At 36.5% G+C, this 21,223-nt stretch overlaps 2 protein-coding genes and 1 long non-coding RNA gene across 6 annotated transcripts; 2 read left to right on the plus strand and 1 right to left on the minus strand.

The window, feature by feature from the left end:
* Positions 1–1,752: 1,752 nt before the first annotated feature.
* LOC132139657 (calcium-binding protein 7-like) lies at positions 1,753–8,152 on the plus strand. Its single transcript, XM_059548173.1, has 5 exons — positions 1,753–2,698; positions 3,812–3,955; positions 4,284–4,396; positions 4,797–4,944; positions 7,737–8,152. The coding sequence occupies exons 1-5, from the start codon at positions 2,590–2,592 to the stop codon at positions 7,862–7,864; spliced, it is 642 nt and encodes a 213-aa protein (XP_059404156.1). The 5' UTR covers positions 1,753–2,589; the 3' UTR covers positions 7,865–8,152.
* Positions 8,153–10,801: 2,649 nt separating this feature from the next.
* Positions 10,802–20,620, minus strand: LOC132139658 (zinc finger matrin-type protein 5-like). Of its 4 annotated transcripts, none has more exons than XR_009433648.1 (3): positions 20,386–20,620; positions 19,952–20,117; positions 10,802–11,396 (listed from the first exon to the last, which is right to left on the minus strand). XR_009433648.1 is itself a non-coding variant. In XM_059548174.1 (3 exons), exons 1-3 carry the CDS (start codon positions 20,428–20,430, stop codon positions 11,270–11,272), a joined length of 318 nt encoding a protein of 105 aa, XP_059404157.1. In that variant the 5' UTR covers positions 20,431–20,619; the 3' UTR covers positions 10,802–11,269. The 4 variants fall into 4 exon arrangements, 2 of the variants coding, with proteins under 2 accessions (XP_059404157.1, XP_059404158.1); XR_009433647.1 differs by having other exon boundaries at positions 19,952–20,105; positions 20,386–20,610; XM_059548174.1 differs by having other exon boundaries at positions 19,952–20,097; positions 20,386–20,619.
* On the plus strand, positions 14,345–17,636 carry LOC132139659 (uncharacterized). Its single transcript, XR_009433649.1, has 5 exons — positions 14,345–14,812; positions 15,650–15,737; positions 16,118–16,278; positions 16,781–16,860; positions 17,613–17,636. It is a non-coding gene; the product is annotated as an uncharacterized LOC132139659 (long non-coding RNA).
* Positions 20,621–21,223: the final 603 nt, after the last annotated feature.

The raw sequence follows: 21,223 nt of genomic DNA on the forward strand, positions 1-21,223 counted from the left end.
AGTCATCCGTGTAAATGCCTCTCTAGGCAATTACAGACACAATCAATATTCCAAAAAGCATTTGGGACAGTAAAGGGATACAATGCAATACAGGTTGCATTTATGAGGTTTTGAAGTATCTCTCTCCGCTCTGTTAGTTTAACAGATTACATTTTTCATGCTGTGAAATATGGTACTGCTTTATTTTATCAATGATGGTTTTTCTCTGATGCAGGCAAAATTGTCAACAAGTACCAATCTATCAGAAAACGACATGAGCTAATGTTTCGCTACATCATTTTAGTACAATCAGAAAAAACTGTGACAGTATCTTACATTCCAGTCATGATAAGCCTTTCGCTTGATCCAGTTTGCTATAGTCTCAGACAGTTTTAAGAGGACTGAAGACTAGGCTATAGGGTGAAAGAGCTTAGGAGATTTCAAGAGGCTGTGAATTAAAACAAAAGCCACATCACTTGTAGTTGAACAAAATCAATACATGCATTTCTACTAGGAGTGAAGAGGGATATAAGAGCTCTCAGTTCATGAAACTTAGAACACTTTTTTTTTTTTTTTAGATTTTCTAAAAGGTTTTAGATTTTCAACCACTACAGAAACCATCTTAAAATCAGTAATCCCACTGTAACTGCCCTTGAACAAGGCACGTAACCTCAGATCGTTATAAGACATTGGTCTGGAATTAGTGTGTATTAATCAACTTGGATTAAAAAGTGACTGCTAAATTGCAAGTTTTTAGAGCATGATGAAAAAAATTAGGTATAACTTCACAATATTCAAATGCATGCTAACTGCTTCCAGATTGTCAGACAGACATTTGACTTAAGAGACATGGGGAAAGAGTCAGGTGCAGTAGAGAGAGATCAGTTCTGAGACAAGCTGTCAAACAGTCCATCAGCACAAGCTGACACAGGAAATATAAATGTGCAGCATTTCTCTATTTCTCTTAAATTAAAGGCTGTATTGATTATACATAAGTACACACAAACATATCTTTTAAAAATATCTGACCTTCTTGTGCAGTTAAAAGGGAAGAAATACAACACTTGCATTGCCCATCTTCACACCTGTCAATTTTACCTCAACTGAAATCATTCAGAGCTGCAGTTCTGCTTTATAAATCAAGCATCGTTTGGCAAGCCACATTTGAACTATTTTTTATAACTTCTAGTCCTTTATTATGCCCCAGAGTGAAAACCAATTTCATTTATTGAAGACGACACCAAAAGTAACTTTGGAAACTTTGTTAACTTTGGTTCAGATGCAATAACTATCGAATAACAGCAATATAACTCTGAAAACAAAGCCAAAGCATTGGCAAATCCAGCACCTTTTTTTCTCAGAAGCAGCCACTTCAACAGCCTCATAACTTATAAACAAAACTCAAAAATTCACCTGTATGCAGCGTGAGCTAGACCACGGGAAGCCGAAACGGACATGTGCATTACCTATCGCGTTTGAAAACACGCAACCGAGACTATTATAAATTATTATTAGAACCGTAAAATTTAGAAATTCTTAACATACACTGATCTGAGCTTACTTATTCAGCTCAGTTCACAGTCACTGAGTTACCGACAAACAACAAAATTAAGATAAAGACTTTTTGAAAAAATTATAGAGTTTGGATATATTTCTTTGGTATGTTTCACGCGTTTGAGCGCGCGCAGATAGTGTAGGCGAGTGACTTTGGCTGAAGGGACACGCATCAGGCGCTCGCGCATTCGTGGATCAGACCTCACAGAGGACGCAGCGGAGCACTGATTTCTTGGATTTCTATTTAGCATTTCGAGTTTGCGCAAATCAATTACCAGCAGCCATTTCTAGTAAATGAACTCGCTGTTTGTCGTTCTGTAACGGAGGATCTACCTAAGACCTAAGAGCATGCCAGATTTTCTCCGATATACCTAATGGACAAAAATAATTAAAATGTTAGAAATATCGGTGATTGGAATGCTTCAACATATTCTGATTTGTACAACTAGAGACCGTTCGACTACCTGTAGGATTGCATCAAGCGCGTGAGGGAGGCGGTGATGCCCAGGAGGTAATGCGCACTAGTATAATGTGACACAATTCTGGTTTTTTGCACTCGATCGAAGGTTTTTGTGCGCATCGTGGAGATTTGTACACGGTGAATATAAGCTAATGGAACCACCGTAATCTCAAGGAGAGCTGACTGCACGTTGTTTTTGAACAGGCGTTGGGATGCTCTACGTTTATCCTTCAAACCCAGTTGAAGATGTACAGAACAGGGGGACATTTCCAGCAATATACGCGCACCTGTACCATAAAGGCTCCGTCTGAATGGCAATACTTGAATGTTTGAATTCGTGAAATCAAATGGCAATAGTTTTTGCACCTGATGTCAAGCAATCCGCAGTCGATCGAATGAATGATCATTCCATGCATGAGTGTGCAGAGTGACTAATCGCACTTGGACCACAATAAGACGGGATGGAGAAGAATCAGACACGCGTTTTGATTATTGGTTTTGGGCTATCAGAAAGCGCTCTGTAGTAAAGTTGCAGTGGCCGAACTACAGGTGCTATATGAAGAACAGGTCACAAGCGTTAATTTGCCCTCGGAGAAATGCCAGTGCGTGCTGTGACTTCCAGGTTCATGTACAGGGGACTTTGCTCAATTCCAGATATCCTCTCCTACAGGACTCCTGTCAGCCTCCCCGAGGATGAAGTGGAGGGTAAGTGATATTTCATTGTGAGTTAAAGAGAGACGTTATCAGTGGCGATAGTGCTGCCAGTACTTTGTGAATGTATATTTCAGCACCACGGAGAGCGCCCTGCGGCAGCCTCTACTGTCCACTATGAAGAAATTGCTTTTTTTTATTTTTCCTATACACTATTTACAAAGGTCGACAAAAAAATGTTTTATGTGTTGGTTTTAATATGAATGTATGAACAATCGCCTTTGGGTTAAATCTATAGTGGAGTTCAAGCTTACAGTGTGAACTGTGAAGGCGAGCTTTCATATCTAAATTAGCATTACATTCAAAAATTACAACAAATACTAAATCAAAGACACATTTAAAAAACACATGTAAATTACATTCATTGTTAATAACTTTAACAGATGCTTGCACCATATTCAACAGTCTTTAAACATTTATTAATATTATTATTATTTTTTTTTTTTTTTTTGTGGAAGTACATAGATTACATGCCATAATTTATTTTATTGATTGATTGATTACTTGAATGAATGATGTTATGCATACTGTTTCTGTGTACAGACTTTCCAATATGTATGTACATTCATGTGATAAATGGACCTAGCTGACACTGATTCAGTTCCTGAGAGATAAAGCCCTAACTTTTGATTACATAGTGATGTGGGGAATTTCTTTAAAATATATTTAACAAAGAGACATGTCAGAATAAAAAAAGTCAGATACCATGTGTAATCTCGTGTCTATGCGTTAGCTACAATTAAGTGATTGTGTCCACAGGCCGTATGACATGGTTAATGCAATGTTAGCTCAGAAACATAATGATAAAAGAGTGATGTGAATCCAAGTTTATACACACACACACACACACACACACACATATATAAATATGGCTTGGCATATTAAAATTTCCTTGTGACACTTATTAATGACTTTTAATGACAGTTATTAATAATGTTTTATTTGATTGTCTCCTGATATTTAAAGGGCAATAAATCATGGCATTTATTTATCCACAAAGTGGTCCAACTTTCCCACCAAGCATACTAATATAGATAATGTTGTCATGTTTAACATTAAAAATGTTTGTAGCGTTTTCACATGGCGATGTATCTTGCTCATCTGTAGAGATCCGTGAAGCCTTTAAGGTGTTTGATCGTGATGGGAACGGATTCATCTCAAAACAGGAGCTAGGAGTGGCCATGCGGTCTCTTGGTTACATGCCAAATGAAGTGGAGCTGGAGGTGATCATTCAGAGACTGGACATGGATGGTATATCAGCCCTCACCTGTTAAATTGTGTGATATTCTCTAGATCGCTATTAATTTGTCTCGTTTTGATTGCATCTAAGCCCTGCTATGGGAACATTTATCAGAGAGGTATGGTGGAATTGCAAATTCAATATAAAACAACTGCAACAGCAAAACAATTCAATATTGTGATGGTTATTGTGAATCATTGAAGAAAGGACTGATGTTCCTGATAAGGATTCATAAGATTAGAGTCTGGCTTTTCTGCTCGATCAGCGTAAGATTACAATCTCCCACAAGAAAAGGTTACAGTGAAGCCGGCCAGTGTTTTGGTATCTTTTATTTCGCAGGTGACGGTCAGGTTGATTTTGAAGAGTTCGTGGCACTTCTTGGACCAAAACTGTCTTCAGCCGGTATGCCTGACAGATTTCACGGAGCCGAGTTTGACTCCATATTCTGGAAGGTGAGGAGGTTTTCTTTAAAATAATCTCAATTATTTCCCCCCATAGTCTCAATGATTAGTTCTACATGGATTCAGCTTTACTTTGTCCCATTGTTTTGGGACTCCCTGTGATTACTGGTGGAAAAGAAGATTATTCATATATTATTCACACTCTGCAATTAACTTGCTGACATTTCTTTAATAGTAATAGCATTGAATTAAAATTTATGTTGAAAGTGCCGTTTCAGTCCATTAGAAGGCAGTATTCTCTTAAATGTGGTATTTAGTATAACTCATCTGTGCATTAGCGGCTAATCATTTATAGCAGTTATATCATCATTTACAGGGATATAGGGCATTTTGAATATTGTTCCTTTAATGAAAAGGTTAGTATTACTCTCCATTCTCCTTGTGTCACTAGTGTGACATGCAAAAGCTGACTGTGGATGAGCTGAAGAGACTCCTGTATGACACCTTCTGTGACCATCTGACTATGAAAGACATCGAGAACATCATCATGACTGAGGAGAGTCACTTAAACAGCCCCGAGTGCCAAGTAGATATTGACAGTAAGTCTTCATACAGTAACAATTCTCAACAGCAAAGCAAAAGACGATAACAAAATTGTGACAAACATGATACATTGACCTTGGCTGTTTGTCTCTAGGATATTTGCTCCCTGTGTGTGCCCACGCATCCGTTTCATTATGAAGTGCCTGGGCTTTATCTTGTCAATCAAAATTGTCTGTCAACTCCATTAAAAACCCAAGACACAGAGGCCATTGCTGCAGTGTAAAAAATGGTCTATTTTTAGCTGAAACATGTTCTGTTGATAGTCCCGGGGAAATAAAGGAACTCATGAATCTGTTTGAAGCAGTGGGGAATGTATCTGCAATACTGATGAGCACTTGAATACATCGTACTCTTTGGTAGAAAATAGCTTTTTACTGAATACCAGCCACTGGCAAGTTTTTATTCCCTTTTGTAAGAAGCTTATACACAGTGGGCCTCATTTATGAAATGAACGTATGGCAGAAAATTGGGCATACAGTCGTTTCAACGCAAAACCTTGTAATTTATCAATATGGACATGAGTGGTGGTTACGTTAAAATCTCACGTCTGGTCTCAGATCGTGTACGCAAGTTTTTGAGTTAACTGAACTTGCATGAAGCATAAAAAACGGTGGAGAATTGTAGAATGGCAGAATTTTGTTCATTTTCATTTTCCTGACCATCAAACGAAGCTCATTAGTCGATCGTTAACCAGTAAGATTTAAGGTTTAATCCATCTGCTTGCACAGGCGCCTCAAGCACAGACTAGCAACATTGGTTCTCAGCCGTTCATCATCAAACTAAAATGCAGTCAACCAAACATGAAGTTACACTGTTTATTTTAAAAGGTCTGCTGTGAAATCAGCGTACAGCCCCCAAACAAACATTTTGATGACAGTACGTAGATATAACCTCTGTTCACAGGTGTCACGCACAGAAAGCAGCCTAATGATAACCCCTTTCGTGCTCTTCCCAATATTGTGACAAACACCATATTTAAAAGATAGAATTTGAAGGAAACTCTAAGATATGGGCGTTTTATTTTCAAAATGTTTTGTTATTGACGCGGTGAGTCAGACAGCTATTTACACTGCAAAAAAATTAAAAATACGGTTTTTCCATAAAAATATAGGCTATAAACATTAAAAAAATATATATTTAAAATATATGCTTATGATTGTTTAGGAAATATGTTTTTATTTATATGTTATTTTATTTATAGTTTAATATAGAATTTTTTAACTAGGGTATTTATTTTTCATTCTTGGTCTGTTTTTAATACCGTAATTTTTATTTATTTATTTATTTTATTTTGTTTTTTTATTTTTTTTGTAGAGTGGGGAACTACATTGGCTGTTTATATTTACCAGTATTTTAATATACATAAAAATGACAAATTAATTTAGCCTAATTGTTTGCAATTACAAGGTTCACGGTTTTTTTTTTTTGAGTAAGATCAATCTCTCTTTAATTAGATTAGGCTACTTCACACTTGAATCACACTTGAACTCTGTCGTAAATTGATCTGTGCGCAAGGATTTGCACTCGTTTCTACGTTGTGCAAATACGTAGGCCCATTGTGTCTAATTGAAGCAAAAAATAATAAAAGACAATAAAACACACTTGAGGATAAAGTTAAGAAATGTAATGTTTTTTTTCTGTTCAAAAGACAGGTGCTTGTTTCATTATTGACAGGTTGACACCACTGGTCTATAATAGAGAGATATAGTCATTTATAGATCAGTGGTTGACACCAAAGTCCTTGTCGCCATCTACTGGTGAAACTATGTAACCTGCAGAAAGAGTCACTGAAAAGTCTCTGCTAAAAAAACAGACTGAAACGCATAAAACAAGACAAATTAAGTAATAACCGATCAGGGCTGAGTTTCCCAAAAGCTTAGTAAGCCTAAGAAGTTCGTAAAAACGATCGTACGACTGATCTTAATATTACGGTCTGTTTCCCAAAAGCATCGTAACTTAAGTAGCACTTGAAAATCATAGTAGATCTACGAGTTCTCTGAAGTAATCGTAAAGCCCTAAGTGCATCGTAAGAAGACAGATTTATGCAGTCACCTGCAGGCCAATCGGCGGATTACACCTTTAACTTGATTCAAGTGCAATGCGATTGTAATATAAGGATTTGATTGTGCTTTATTGTGCACTTTATGACTCGTTTTCTTCATTTATTTGTTTTTTATTAATTTATAAATGAAATAATTAAAAGGGACAGAAATATAGACATACACATCTGAATTAAATTATTGGAAAAAGAAGAAATGTATGAAATGCTTCAAAGACTTGTGTGTGGGGGGGGGGGGGGCATGGACCCGGAATTAGACCCGGAAATGACGTCTTGCTCTCTCTCTCTCTCTATAGCCTACTCAAAGTGCATTATTATGTAAACTATAATAGTATACACTATAATATAATATAATATTGTATTGTATTATAGTTATTATATATCCAAGTTGTCTGTCTAGAACGCAGCATTAGGTTAACATCAATAAACGATCGTTTACTAGAGCCATTCTATAAGGTGACATTTCAGCACTTGACAAACGGATAGCGACTCCTAAGTAGCACTTAAAGCACAGCTACGTGCGATTGCTTTACGTGCATTGTTGGGAAACGCGCGTGAAACAATAACCAACGATCGTAAAATTACTCGTAGAAAACGCTCTTAAGCGCTAAGATCAATCGTTATCGCGAAACCCGCTCCAGATTTGAGAACTGTCTGAATATTTCTATTCGAAAAATACAATACCTACAATAACCTCTCTTTAATTTTCTTTTTTTTTTTTCCTAAAAGCAAGTCCCATGCAACAAGTCAAGCACACCTGTGTGCGCAAGAGCTTGATTTGTGCCTTCGCCATTGCATTCATCATCAGCGTCATGCTCATCGCAGCCAATCAGATGCTTCGAAGAGGAATGAAATAGTTCTGTTTCCAAGACAATTAATGACTGGTAAAAGGAAACAAGATAAAAATGCAACAACAAAAAAATCCCACTCATTTTACTGGTTTATATTGATCACAGTCTTACAGAAACACCAAAGGCTGCACTTTCGTTCTACTATTAACCCAAGGTAAAGAGAGACTGATGTTAGACAGACAAAATAATAATTTAGCCCAAAACAACAGTTTAAAAGTCATTATAGTATATTAAGGATCATTCTCCTATAAAATATTAAAGTTTTTTTAGGCTTATGTTACAAAGTAGACATCTGTTGTAATGTATTTTGTTGTATAGTTGTGATCCACTTTATATTAAAATCATGTCAGGGTCATTATATAACATGACACAACGACATTGACAAAATTTACCCATTTTGAAACAACATTGTGTGACTGGGTCATGTATGTTACACAGTTTTAGGTCCAGTAGATCCGAGATTTATTTCACCAACATGGTCTCAAACATCACCGTTTTTACCTTTGGGGATATTCGTGGATACAGAATGAAAAGATGGAATAAACTCATCATCATGAGTATTTAGACTTAGAGCAATTCAAAAAGAAAATGAATGTACTAGAAATGTACCAGAAATAAACTGTGATGGAACTAGAGTATAAATTTGGTGACAATCCAAAGTGTTACTGAATCTAACCTGTGCAGTTGTCTTTTGTTAACTTGCAAAAACATTTCTTTCAGTCTTGACTCTCAGGATTGTTTGTTGTCAGGTCTTTTATTAAATTATCTGCTGGTTTGTGTGAGGAAAAAGTATTGTGGAAAATGACTGAATATTACAGGCTATTCGTATAGTGTGCCACGTGAGGCTAAATTTTTTTGTCGATATCCTGCAATATAATTGTTCTGAGTGTTATTACATATGATTACATATTTGCATGAAGTGTTTCCTAGCATTTCAATAACATCAGTGTTGTCAGTGAATAATCAGTCTGTATCAATATTATCATTATTTTCTTTAACAACTTGTGGATTTCATTTGTTCTGGGGTATTGTGATCTGTATAATGGTAAATTCTTAATTTTCAAGTCATGACATTATAACTGTCTCTCATCGTTTACTTTTAACCAAGTTTGTGTCCACATGATCCTTGTCAACTGGAAAACTACAGCTTAAGTTGAAATTTCCATTGCTTTTAAACCAACTGTATGCAACTTTTCTTTTTACCTTGAAATATTGGTTTTAGAATCATTTCTTTTAAACTCTTCTCTCAAAGGTCTGTTCTACTGATCAGGTACGAATTTCTGTGAAAACGGCGGATTGCTTTACAAATGGCATGTGTACAGCTTTCCAGTGTAATTAGGACAGTGAATTCCAATCACTTAACTGCAGGAGGCTCCAAAGTTACAAATATACACAAAATTACACACAGTTTCTTCAAGTTTATGTATTCATAGCATGACTCAAAGGGAATGAACCAGTGCATGTTATTCAGAAGTATTATTTTGAAGCTAATCATAACAAGCAATATTTGGCTTATGCACACTCTGAAATAAATGTCTGCATCCAGCATCTAGCTGTAATTTATGCATTTGTCAGTAATCTCAGTGCCTAAACAGTAAATTGGATGTTGTTGTTCTGTGTGACACTTAACTGATACAAATAGGTGTTCATTAACATTTCTCTGACTTAATTTGGAAAAACAATAATGTACGTTAAGTCTGTTATGACTAAGTAATTCAATGGATCTGCAGCTGCTGCATATGACTGTAATGATAGTGTTGCATTGGTTTTATGAAGCTGTAGAGTGAAACATATCAATTTACAAGATCAGACTTTTTTTCATTGTATTATTAATATATACATCACGGAAGGTATTTCTCTTACTTGTAGTCAGCAAAATCCAACATTCTGACTTCTGATCATGAAGGTAAATGCTGACATGATGAAAACCTGTTTTTTTTTTTTTGCAGTTGCGTGCATTTGTAATTTTCTGACATGTTGTATTGTGTATTGTCAAGGTCAGCCTCTGTTGTTAAAATATGCAATCTATGCTTATTTAATGACAACTTACTGTGAATTAAATTTACGATTTATATATCTATATCTATATCTATATCTATACAAATTGAGATATACTGATTTCAGGACATCAGAAACATATCATGCTCTCGATTTCCAAAGCTCAAGCATGTGATCTGCTGTGCAAATTGTTTTTACACACTAATAGGCGTATTATTATTTAACATGGCAATATATTTTTTTCATTCAGAGTAATAAATGGGTAAAACTCCTAGGATTATACGAAAATTTGTTTTATTTTTGTATTTTTCCAATATTTCTTTATATAAATTCATCTAATAACACATGGAAATATTACAGCACATTTACTTAAATTACATCCATTACATTCAACTACATAACGGCTGATACACGTTGGCAGTTACAAATTAGCTCACTTAATCATATTAATGTAGTGATGTAACACTAATATAAGCAACTGATGTATGTAACTTTAAATTGCATCAATGTAGCCCTAGAGAACGACCTTGAATCTATGATGTGCCAACATGTGCTGGTGTTACAATTAATTGTACCATGTGAACAAATGAAATAAAACAGTGATGCTTCTTCTTTTGTCTTTGTCCTTGTAATTTAGTTTGTTTACAAATACACATATTACTACAGTAAGCAGCATTTCAAAAAAGGATGCTGGTCTGGCTAAATTTATTTGGTCATATTTCCACACAAGTATGCATATAAAGTAAATGCTTTGGTGGAATGGGTCTTCTAACAATTTTGGTTTTGAATTATTCCATGAGCTGTATATACCTGATTACTGATGCTGGTATTAAGTTACTAAACACAACTAGACCAGGAAAAAGTATCTAGCAGTGACACAGAGGCAACAAATTACAACTCCACATTATGAAATTCATTGCAATGGATTTATTCAAACTATTCCTATTAACTGTCCACAAAGTAAACTTGTTTATTCATGCAAAACATGATTTTTGTTCATGCCATACAAGTTCATTGCATTTTTTCACCATGCATCTCAACTTGTAATGCTTTACAGTTTGATACAAATGTGGGTATTGTTCTCCCTTTTAGAAATAGTTTAATCCAAAAAGGAAAATTATCAGAAAATTTACTCACCCTCAAGCCTTTCAAGATGTAGATGAGTTTTTTTCTTCATCTGGTCAGATTTGGAGGAATTTTGCATTACTCGCTCATCAATGTATTGCACTTATTCACTGCAGAGGATCTATCTAATGGTAAGAAAGTGATGGAATAAATTTGGAGAAATTACATTACAAGGAAGAAATTATCTACATCTTGGAAAGCCTGAGAGGCTTAAAAAGGCTTAGTAATGATAATAGTTAGTAGCATGGTCTTTAAAAAAAAACTTTTATAATTACATTTCAACCCAATTCATTGTGTCACTCTCCAACCACCAGTTGTTGGGGGATGAAGAAATGGAGGAAGATCTGGAATAGACAGCAAATACGGAGGTATCTCAATGTTTTCAACACATTCTTCCTCTTCAGTCTTTAAAACTCTGAAAATAAAAGGAGTAACAGGTCACTGCTGAGCTCAAGAGCATATGTGAACCTGTATGCGGGTGATTATGCAAATGACACAGCTGTAGGCTGCAGGCATCTCATTTTAATGTGTGTCAGGGTGACCTCTAAAACAAGATTTTCATGCATTTTGAATTCCCTAAAACACACTCGCACTTAAAGGGTTGGTTCACCCAAAAATGAAAGTTATGTCATTAACAACTCACCCTAATGTCGTTCCAAACCAGAAAGACCTCCATTTATCTTCAGAACAGAGTTTAAGATATTTTAGATTTAGTCCTCAGTCCCTCCATTGAAGCTGTGTGTACGGTATACTGTCCATGTCCAGAAAGGTAAGAAAAAACATCATCAAAGTAGTCCATGTGACATCAGAGGGTCAGTTAGAATATTTTGAAGCATCAAAAATACATTTTGGTCCAAAAATAGCAAAAACTACTACTTTATTCAGCATTGTCTTCTCTTCCGTGTCTGTTGTGAGAGAGTTCAAAACAAAGCAGTTTGTGATATCCGGTTCGCGAACGAATCATTCGATGCAACCGGATCTTTTTGAACCAGTTCACCAAATCGAACTGAATCGTTTTAAACGGTTCGCGTCTCCAATACGCATTAACTTTTTTAATGTGGCTGACACTCCCTATGAGTTCAAACAAACCAATATCCCTGAGTAATTCATTTACTCAAACAATACACTGACTGAACTGCTGTGAAGAGAGAACTGAAGATGAACACCGAGCCGAGCCAGATAATGACTTTGATCACAAGTCAAGAACCGTTTCTGTCTAGACGTGTCCGATTCGAGAACCGAGGAGCTGATGATACTGCGCATGTGTTATTCAGCGTGAAAGAGACCAACACAGAGCATCTGAACCGAACTGATTCTTTTGGTGATTGATTCTGAACTGATTCTGTGCTAGTGTTATGAGCGCGGGTAAACCAAAGGCACGAATGAAGGGCAATCATCGCAAATGACGCCATTACGTCGAGCGCAAAAGAACCTGTGAACCGTTTTCTTCAACCGGTTTATTGAATCAAACTGTCCGAAAGAACTACTAGTGATCCGAAAACCGATGCAACCAGTTCTTGACTCGTGAACGAGTCAGTCTATTGTTCGTTATCTGGCTCGGCTCGGTGTTCATCTTCAGTTCTCTCTTCACAGCAGTTCAGTCAGTGTACTGTTTGAGTGCATGCATTACTCCGGGATATTGGTTTGTTTGAACTCAGAGGGAGTGTCAGCCACATTAAAAAAGTTAACAGCTTAAGTCATTTGTGGATTAATGCGTATTGGAGACATGAACCGTTTAAAATGATTCAGTTCGATTTGGTGAACTAGTTCAAAAAGATCCGGTTACATCGAATGATTCGTTTGCGAACCGGATATGAGAAACTGCTTTGTTTTGAACTCTCTCACAACAGACATGGAAGAGAAGACAATGCTGAATAAAGTCGTAGTTTTTGCTATTTTTAGGCCAAAATTTATTTTCGATGCTTCAAAAAATTCTAACTGACCCTCTGATGTCACATAGGGCTGTCGGGGTTAAGAAATTTCCCCTGCGGTTATTATGAGTGGCTCAATAACGCGAAATGCGTTTTTTTTTACATACATAATTTTCCTGATTTTGCTGCATACAAAGCTCTATCATTGAGTTATGTAGCATACCGGTATATTGTTGCTTTTTTAACTGACAGAGAGACACGTTTTAAAACATTTTTGTTTATTGTTAAATGCCAAACAGCGACAAGGACATTTACATTACATTTACATTTATTCATTTCATGCCTTTTCCAAAAAAATAAATAAATAAATCAAAGAGTTCTAACATGTATTACACATGTATTTGCGCGCGACTTTGGAGGGCAGCGGAAATCTAGACTGATTATCGCGCAACCACTGGCCCACCAGGACACTGGATTCGCGTGGAGTCACTCCTCATGCAGAAAGCGTGTGAGCTTGTTATCTGCTCACGCTCTCCTGGGTATGGGTACTGACGCGGAGGTTGTCCGTGACTTCAGCAGGTATGCCTGTTACTTTCACGGCTGTATTTTACAGATTTCGCAAAGGCTTCAGCTACTCTTAACTGTCGGCCGGTCTCAGCTGTACTTTTAGATGTTGCTCCGCGACCTGATGCTTGAGGGGGCAGCTGCGCTGGATGACAGGGGACACTCTAAAACGCTTACCGTGAAAAACGCTCAACATGGCTAAATGTACTAAGACAGTGATATTAACAGACCAAACTGACTAAAAATCATGCTAATAAAGTATACCATCTATAATAAATCAGATGAGCCCTGAATATGAATGCAACTCGTTTAATAACACGTTAAGCCTTTTCCTCCCATAGAAAACCGTTATAAGAAAACGCTAAATGTGGCTTAATGTAATAAGACAGTGATTTTTAAAAACCAAACTCACTAAACACTATACTAATAAAGTATACTGTGTACAAAAAAAACAGATGAGCCCTGAATATAAATTCAACTCGTTAAGCCTTATGATGGTTTTCTATGGGAGGAAAAGGCTTAACGTGTTATTAAACGCGTTGAATTCATATTCAGGGATCATCTGATTTTTTTTGTAGATAGTATACTTTATTAATATGATGTTTAGTGAGTTTGGTCCGTTAATATCACTGTATTAGTACATTTAACCACGTTAAGCGTTTTAGAATGTCCCGATGACCTCAAATTAGATGTATTGCCGCGTCACAGGAATCTTTTTGCCGCAAATTTTGCATATCGGCTCATCTAGGCTACATTCGCTGGCTCGCCCTTTTCATTGGGTTCACTCTTTAAAAAAAGGGTTCCTCAAGGTTCTATATAGAACCCTGGGGTTCCATACTTGGCCAATAGAACCTTTTACAAAAAAAAATGGTTCTATGTAGAACCCTTGCATCCAAAGAACCTTTTTTTTTTAAATGGTTCTATAATTCATGTTTTATGACTGAAGTGTAAACTAAAGATTACACTATAATTATAGGCCTTACTCAACACATTCACAAAGCTTTTTGAGTCAAGACCCATGAGAATGACTGCTGTAGTCAAAAATATTAATATCTAGTCAATGTATGATTTGAGCTGTACATTAGCATGAAACTTATATTACTTTACATTATAGTTTACCTTTTTGACGAATCAATTTGTGAAGAAAAACAAACTAACCAGGAGTTTTCTTTATTTTGTATACCATATTGTGATGGTTTTAATCTACCGAAGGGAACATTAAAAACAAATAATCATAAAAAGACCCCTCCCCCTCCCCGGTGGCATATATGCGTTGCGTCATCCTTGAATTCCTATTGGTGGATTGGCGAAGATGAATCTCGAGAGGAGTCGAGACAAATGACAGTTAATTTTTCAAACTAAGGAGTCCGCCATTTCTGCTCGTTCATACCCTAAGGTAAGTTAAGTTTTTACATTTTTGAAATGATTTTACCGAAATATTTTGTATTACAGTTAATATTTATATTTGTTAGAGTAGCCCTTGTGTTAAACACTGATACTAGAAGCAAAATTTACCTCAAAACCACTGGTGCGAGGCACTGACGGGCTTCGTCAGCCATCGGTTCAAGCCCTGTTAAATTAATTTTGCTCCTGTTTTTTAATTAATTAAGATACAGTCTCCCTTTATTTCCTTGTTAATGTTAATGGAATTGTTAACTACAATAAGATAGCTGTGTTATAAGGAGACGAGCTTCGAGTCAGAAGCGTGAATTTTAACATTCATTTCAATTAAGCGCGCGCTCGTTGTTCAAATAAACGGCGCCGATTCAAATAAAAGTGAACCGGGTATACGGAGGTGAATGATTATGTTTAAGTATTTTGCGGTGAGTATTTTTCCCAGGCCTATGTTAACAGGTGTAGAAGTTCTTAACTTTGGCCCGCAAGATACTTTCGTGCAGTTTTTAACTCCAGCCCAGACCAGACGAGGATTTTGATTAGCTTGTTCAGGTGTGTTTTATCAGGGTTGGAGCTAAACTCGGCAGGAAAGTGGACACGGCTACAGTTCAAAACGTCCGGCCGGTCTGTAGCTATTAAAACTGTGCAAAGACACATTTGCACTGCAGCGTTCGTTTATGTTTACTGTGACGCATGCGCTGGATTAAAGTGATGATAGCACAAGGTTACATTTTAGTATTCAAATGTTCTAAAGCCAAAAATGTTTAACGTTAGGTGTGTTTAATGCATAGTTGGTTTATGAAGTGTTATTTATGCTTTGTTTTTTTTTTATCCCCAGATAACCATGGTTGATAAATGGTCAGTAGATGACACGTGCCACTGGCTTCAAACTATAAACCTCATTGATGCAAAAGAAAGTTTCAGAGGTAACGTTACAGATGAAAATTTATAAATGTTAATTTTATGATGTTGTGAAGTTTCAACTCACAAAGTTTATAACTCACCTGCAAGTGCAACATAACCACCAAGCAGATTTTAGTGTTACCTGTGACATTGAGGGATGTTTTAGAATATATAAAACTATAATGTATGGCGGAATAGCACTTTTTGGATTACTTCGACTCAGCGCAGTAAAAAGTCACGCCTGATCCTCTTCCTCTCACTTTTGTCAAGGGAAGGAGGATCAGGCATGACTTTTTACTGCGCTGAGTCGAATTACTCGAGTGCCCTTGAGGTAAGCTAAAACATACCAAAATTTAATTTCAAAGTGAAGCACCTGTAGTAATTTTACTGTTTTGTATTTAAGATCCTGCATGAAATGACAATGAGGTTTGGAACAGACTTGGCGAAGAACATGGAAACATCTCTGAATGAAATGGCCCCAGACATCATCAGGAGTGCAAAAGAAGGAAGTCAAAAAAACCCTCTACGCCAATCTTATTGGACTAGCAGAGGAAACCACAGAAGGTAACTACACCATATATTTTTCCCCATCCAACCTATCTGTTCCATGCCCAGTGTAAAGTTGCATTGTTTGCATTGTCAATGTAAAGGTTGTAGCTCCTATAAATTGTATAAGTGAAAACATGTATTAAAATAATGCAAATATTAAAGGAATAATTTACCCCCAAATAAAAATTGTCATCCTTTACTAACCTCTTGTCATTTCAAATCTTTATGACTTTCTTCTTCAGAACACAGAAGAAGATATTTTGAAGAAGGATGGTAACCGAACAACGACGGTGCCCATTGGTTTGGTGTCCATATAATAGAAGTGAATGAGTACCAGCATTGTTCGGTTACCAACATTCTTCAAAATATATTTTTTTGTGTTATGCTGAAGAAAGAAAGCTATATAGGTTTAAAATGACAAGAGTGAGTGAATGATGACTGAATTTTCATTTTTGGGTAAGCTATCACTTTAATTGATTTCTGTACCTTATATACAATAATTTGTATCTGTTTGTAGGTCTCGTTAGGAATGCTGCACTCATTTTATTGCCAGCACTATTTAAAGAAAACGCCAGCTTCCTCTACAGTGTAGATAGTGTAAGTATAGTCTTCTGTAGTTACATTAACATTCGATGCACTTGACTTGAATTAAAGGAACTGTTCATGCAAATATAAAAATATTAGTCAGTTTACTCACCCTTATGCCAAATTTGTAACGATTTAAAAAAAAATTAATTTACCCTATAATTTACTCACTCTCTTCCTTAGTCATAAACTTTGTCTTGTTTGCACTGCTTTGTAATGTCATTGAATAGCACCCCAATTTAAATCATAAAAGAAATCTGTACAACTCCAGGGGTTAATACTTGTCTTCTAAAGCAAAATGGTACGTTAGTGAGATAAAAAGATTACATTTGCCAAGATAGGTTGCTATAATTAGACTATGTATAGATAAGGGAATAACATCCAATGGGGTGGCACATCAGCTTCACATCAATAATTATGAGTCTTGTTGGTTCTTGCGTGTCACGTGCTTAGCTGTCATATCTGTGTTGTGTCATGAACGATTCAGTTAAAAGAACGAAAGAACCGATGAGATTCAAAGTAATCAAAGTGGAACTGACATGGTAGCATGTTGAATGTTGTTCAGTCATCAGCAATGTTGACATTCAAACACATTACAAAGCTTTTTATTATTAAATATATCTCAGATTGTGTTAAACTGGAGAAACAGTCATATACATTGGTTGGTTTGTTGGTAAGTAAATTATGGGGTAATTTTAAGTCTATTTTGATGACTTCTGTTAATTGGTGAAAAGCACTCAAAAGGTGAAATGTTTGTTTTACAGGATCCCAAAGGTGCTACACCAACCATATGTCACAGTGTCTGGGTTGTGTTCCCTGGGTTTCCACTAGGTGTCCTCCTTTCTCACGGTGTCTGTCTCCTTATAAGTTCCTGTTCCCTTATTTGGTCCCTGTCACAGTGTCTGGGTTGTGTTCCCTGGGTTTCCACTAGGTGTCCTCCTTTCTCACGGTGTCTGTCTCCTTATCAGTTCCTGTTCCCTTATTTGGTCACCTTCCTGCTGTTTAGTAATTGATTGTTCCCCACCTGTCTCCTGTTCCCTCATTATCCTTCTGTGTATTTATACCCGGTCTGTCTGAGTCTGTGTCACGGAGTCCTTGTTTAATGTCCTATAGTTATTTATTCAAAGGGTAATCCAAAGGGGTAAACAGTCCAGGCAGGGTCAAAACCGGAATATCCAAACATAAACAGAACAAGAACAAGAAGGCAAGGCAAGGCAAGGCAAGAAGCGACGGACATGAATAACTATAGGACATTAAACAAGGACTCCGTGACACAGACTCAGACAGACCGGGTATAAATACACAGAAGGATAATGAGGGAACAGGAGACAGGTGGGGAACAATCAATTACTAAACAGCAGGAAGGTGACCAAATAAGGGAACAGGAACTGATAAGGAGACAGACACCGTGAGAAAGGAGGACACCTAGTCGAAACCCAGGGAACACAACCCAGACACTGTGACACCATAGTGTTTAACGGCTCTCCTGATTCCCTCAAGGCTGAAAGCGTCAGCATTATAATGGACAATGTGAACATCATAAGAGAGGCAGACATTGACATGACACAGGCTGTGGAATGCCTATTTGCAGTCTATTTTATGTGCAATACCCGGTTGACATTAAGCACACAATGACTTTTATTCAAAAATATATGCTTAAACTTAGACAAGAGCACAGCAAAAGAACACCAATACATGTACTGAAAATGTACAGTCAACTTGTGTAAATTGTAGAGCTATTTAATAGTTGTTTTAATTGTTCATGTATTTTTATCTGCAGTGTCAAATATCAAAAATGATTTGTTTTTCCTCATTTCAGAGATATATGTAAAAGTGAAGTACTGTATATGCACATAAACAAGATTATGTATGTTTATTGCAAAATGAAAATGCTTAAATGAAATAATTCAAACTAAATGGTTAAATGTAATTAAACATCTTAAATGTAAAAATGTGAAATTTGCTGTCTAATACAGAGTATAGAGAGGTGCAATTTTAAATGACACTAATATTTTTGTATGATCAGTTGAATAAATTTAAACATTTTGAATTTTCTGGATTGTTTATATTTTCTTATTCAATAATAATTAAACTTGTTTAATAATAAAGAACCCTTAAATGGTTCTATATAGAACCATCTAACTTGGATTCAAAGAACCATTTGGGGTTCTTTTTATGGAACCCATTAAAGTGGTTCTATATAGAACCATTTGGGAGTTCCATATATGAAGCGGGTGATAGAACCATTTTTGGTTCTAAATAGAACTGTGTTGAAAGTCGAAATGTTCCCAAACTGGCGACGTGACATTAGGTTTTGGGACTAGACCGAGCGCCTCCCATCGTTTCAGCCGGCCTATTCAAAACAAACGAAGCACCATAAAGCTAATGTTACAACGGCTCGTGAGAAAATTACAGTCGTAACCATATTGTATCATTAATTTATTTAACATTCAATGCACAGTGACAAATTGAAAAAAAAAAAAAGAGGGCCACAGCCTCATAAAAAAAAAAACTGAACACTGCGGTTGCCGCGGTTTCTATCTTTCCTCTGTGGTTTGCTTGTCAATAGCGCGGTATTACAATATTGCAGTTATCGCGACAGCCCTAATGTCACATGGACTACTTTGATGATGTTTTTCTTACCTTTCTGGACATGGACAGTATACCGTACACACAGTTTCAATGGAGGGACTGAGAGCTCTCGGACTAAATCTAAAATATCTTAAACTGTGTTCCGAAGATAAACGGAGGTCTCACGGGTTTGGAACGACATGAGGGTGAGTTTTTTTGGGTGAACTAACGCTTTAAGCAGCTGAAATTTTACATCCCTTAAGTTAAGCAACATATTCAATCATAACATCAATTTGGGTGTTTTAGACAAAAAAGTCTATCTGAAATCGGTATAATACTAAACCCCAAACAATGGGTAACATAAGCACCAACATTCATGGTAGATTGTAAATTGTGAGTTCCATGTGAGTAAGAAAATGATCAACTGTCAACATCAAAGTCTAAATAATTAGTAACTAAACCCATCTTGGAGAATGAAACACTTATTAGAAACATTTTAGCCTTATTCTGTGCAGTATCGTGCATTAAGTACCTTCCTGATGTCAAAGCAGCCAGTTTCTTCTCTCCTCTGGAAAGCCATTCATCAATGCAGCGCTCATTAGATGATCCATCTTGGTCAGGGTCTTCCTTCTGCCGCTTTTCATCTGACTGACATGAAATTGCCACAATGTACTCCGTCTAACAAACTGTTAAAGTTTCTAAATGAACGCCAAAAGCCCTCACCCTCAGTATTAAGCTTGCCTTCTCAGTAAACTATGACTTAAAGCTCAATAGCACATCTAAAAATAAGATGACGGTGCAAGAAAGCTGCAGTAGCGCCTCACCATCAGTCTTTTGTCCAACATCTTCATATGTCTCAAAGACAGCATGATAAAAAAATAAAATAAAAAACTTATCAGATTGATAATAAAAAATATATTACACTAAAGAAGCAGCACAGCGGTGCGCCTTCCTCTAATTTTTCACCTGTCTGAAGAAAGTTTCTGCATGGCTCCTTTGTCCGCTCTTCATTTAAAATTGTGGCAGCGTCTGATTTTTTTTTCTCAAATGAATTGTTTAATAGACTCCTACTGCTCTGTGAAGTTTTCTGTTATTACCTCTGAAGATGTCAAAGCAGGCTTTTTTTCGCCCGGTGATGCTGGACGCCGTTAAGGTGTTTCTTTCTGTTATGCAGGTTGTCTTGAAAACCGCGGTCACAGAAGGCACAGTAATACCTCTTCCCCACTGCTCTCTAAACAGCAAACACTACAAATCAGACTTAACTTAAAAACTCTAATTAAGTAAAAATGTATGTCAACATGAATTTTAGAACCCGTCTTCGATTCTTCAATTAAAGACACTAGTTATCATTTCTGTGCGCAGTTCAATATGGAGACGTCACACGGGCTGCGCAGACTCAGAATTAAGTGACGTACAGCTCCCTCTAGCGCCACCTTACAACCTCTACAGTCCATGCTTACACCTCGTTTACATTTGAGACCGAAACTTGTTTTGAGCTGTCAACAATTCTTGGTGTATTTTACACAGTGTTATCAACTATAAATGTACAGATTGTTTTGATTTCACGTTTACATGTGTGTGTCTGTGTCAAAAAATGTCACTAAAAAGAATATTCTAAAAAAAATGTCATAATACATAACTACCCTCTTTTATAAATATAATTTTTACATTTACATTTAGGCTAATCATTTAGCAGACGCTTTTAGCTACACATGAGGAGAACAATAGAAGCAATCAGAGAGCAACAGTAAATGTGATGTGACAAGTCTTAATTTAAGTCAATTAGAGTGAATAGAATATAATA

This window comes from Carassius carassius, chromosome 4, assembly GCF_963082965.1.
Source record: "Carassius carassius chromosome 4, fCarCar2.1, whole genome shotgun sequence".
Taxonomy (NCBI): domain Eukaryota; kingdom Metazoa; phylum Chordata; class Actinopteri; order Cypriniformes; family Cyprinidae; genus Carassius; species Carassius carassius.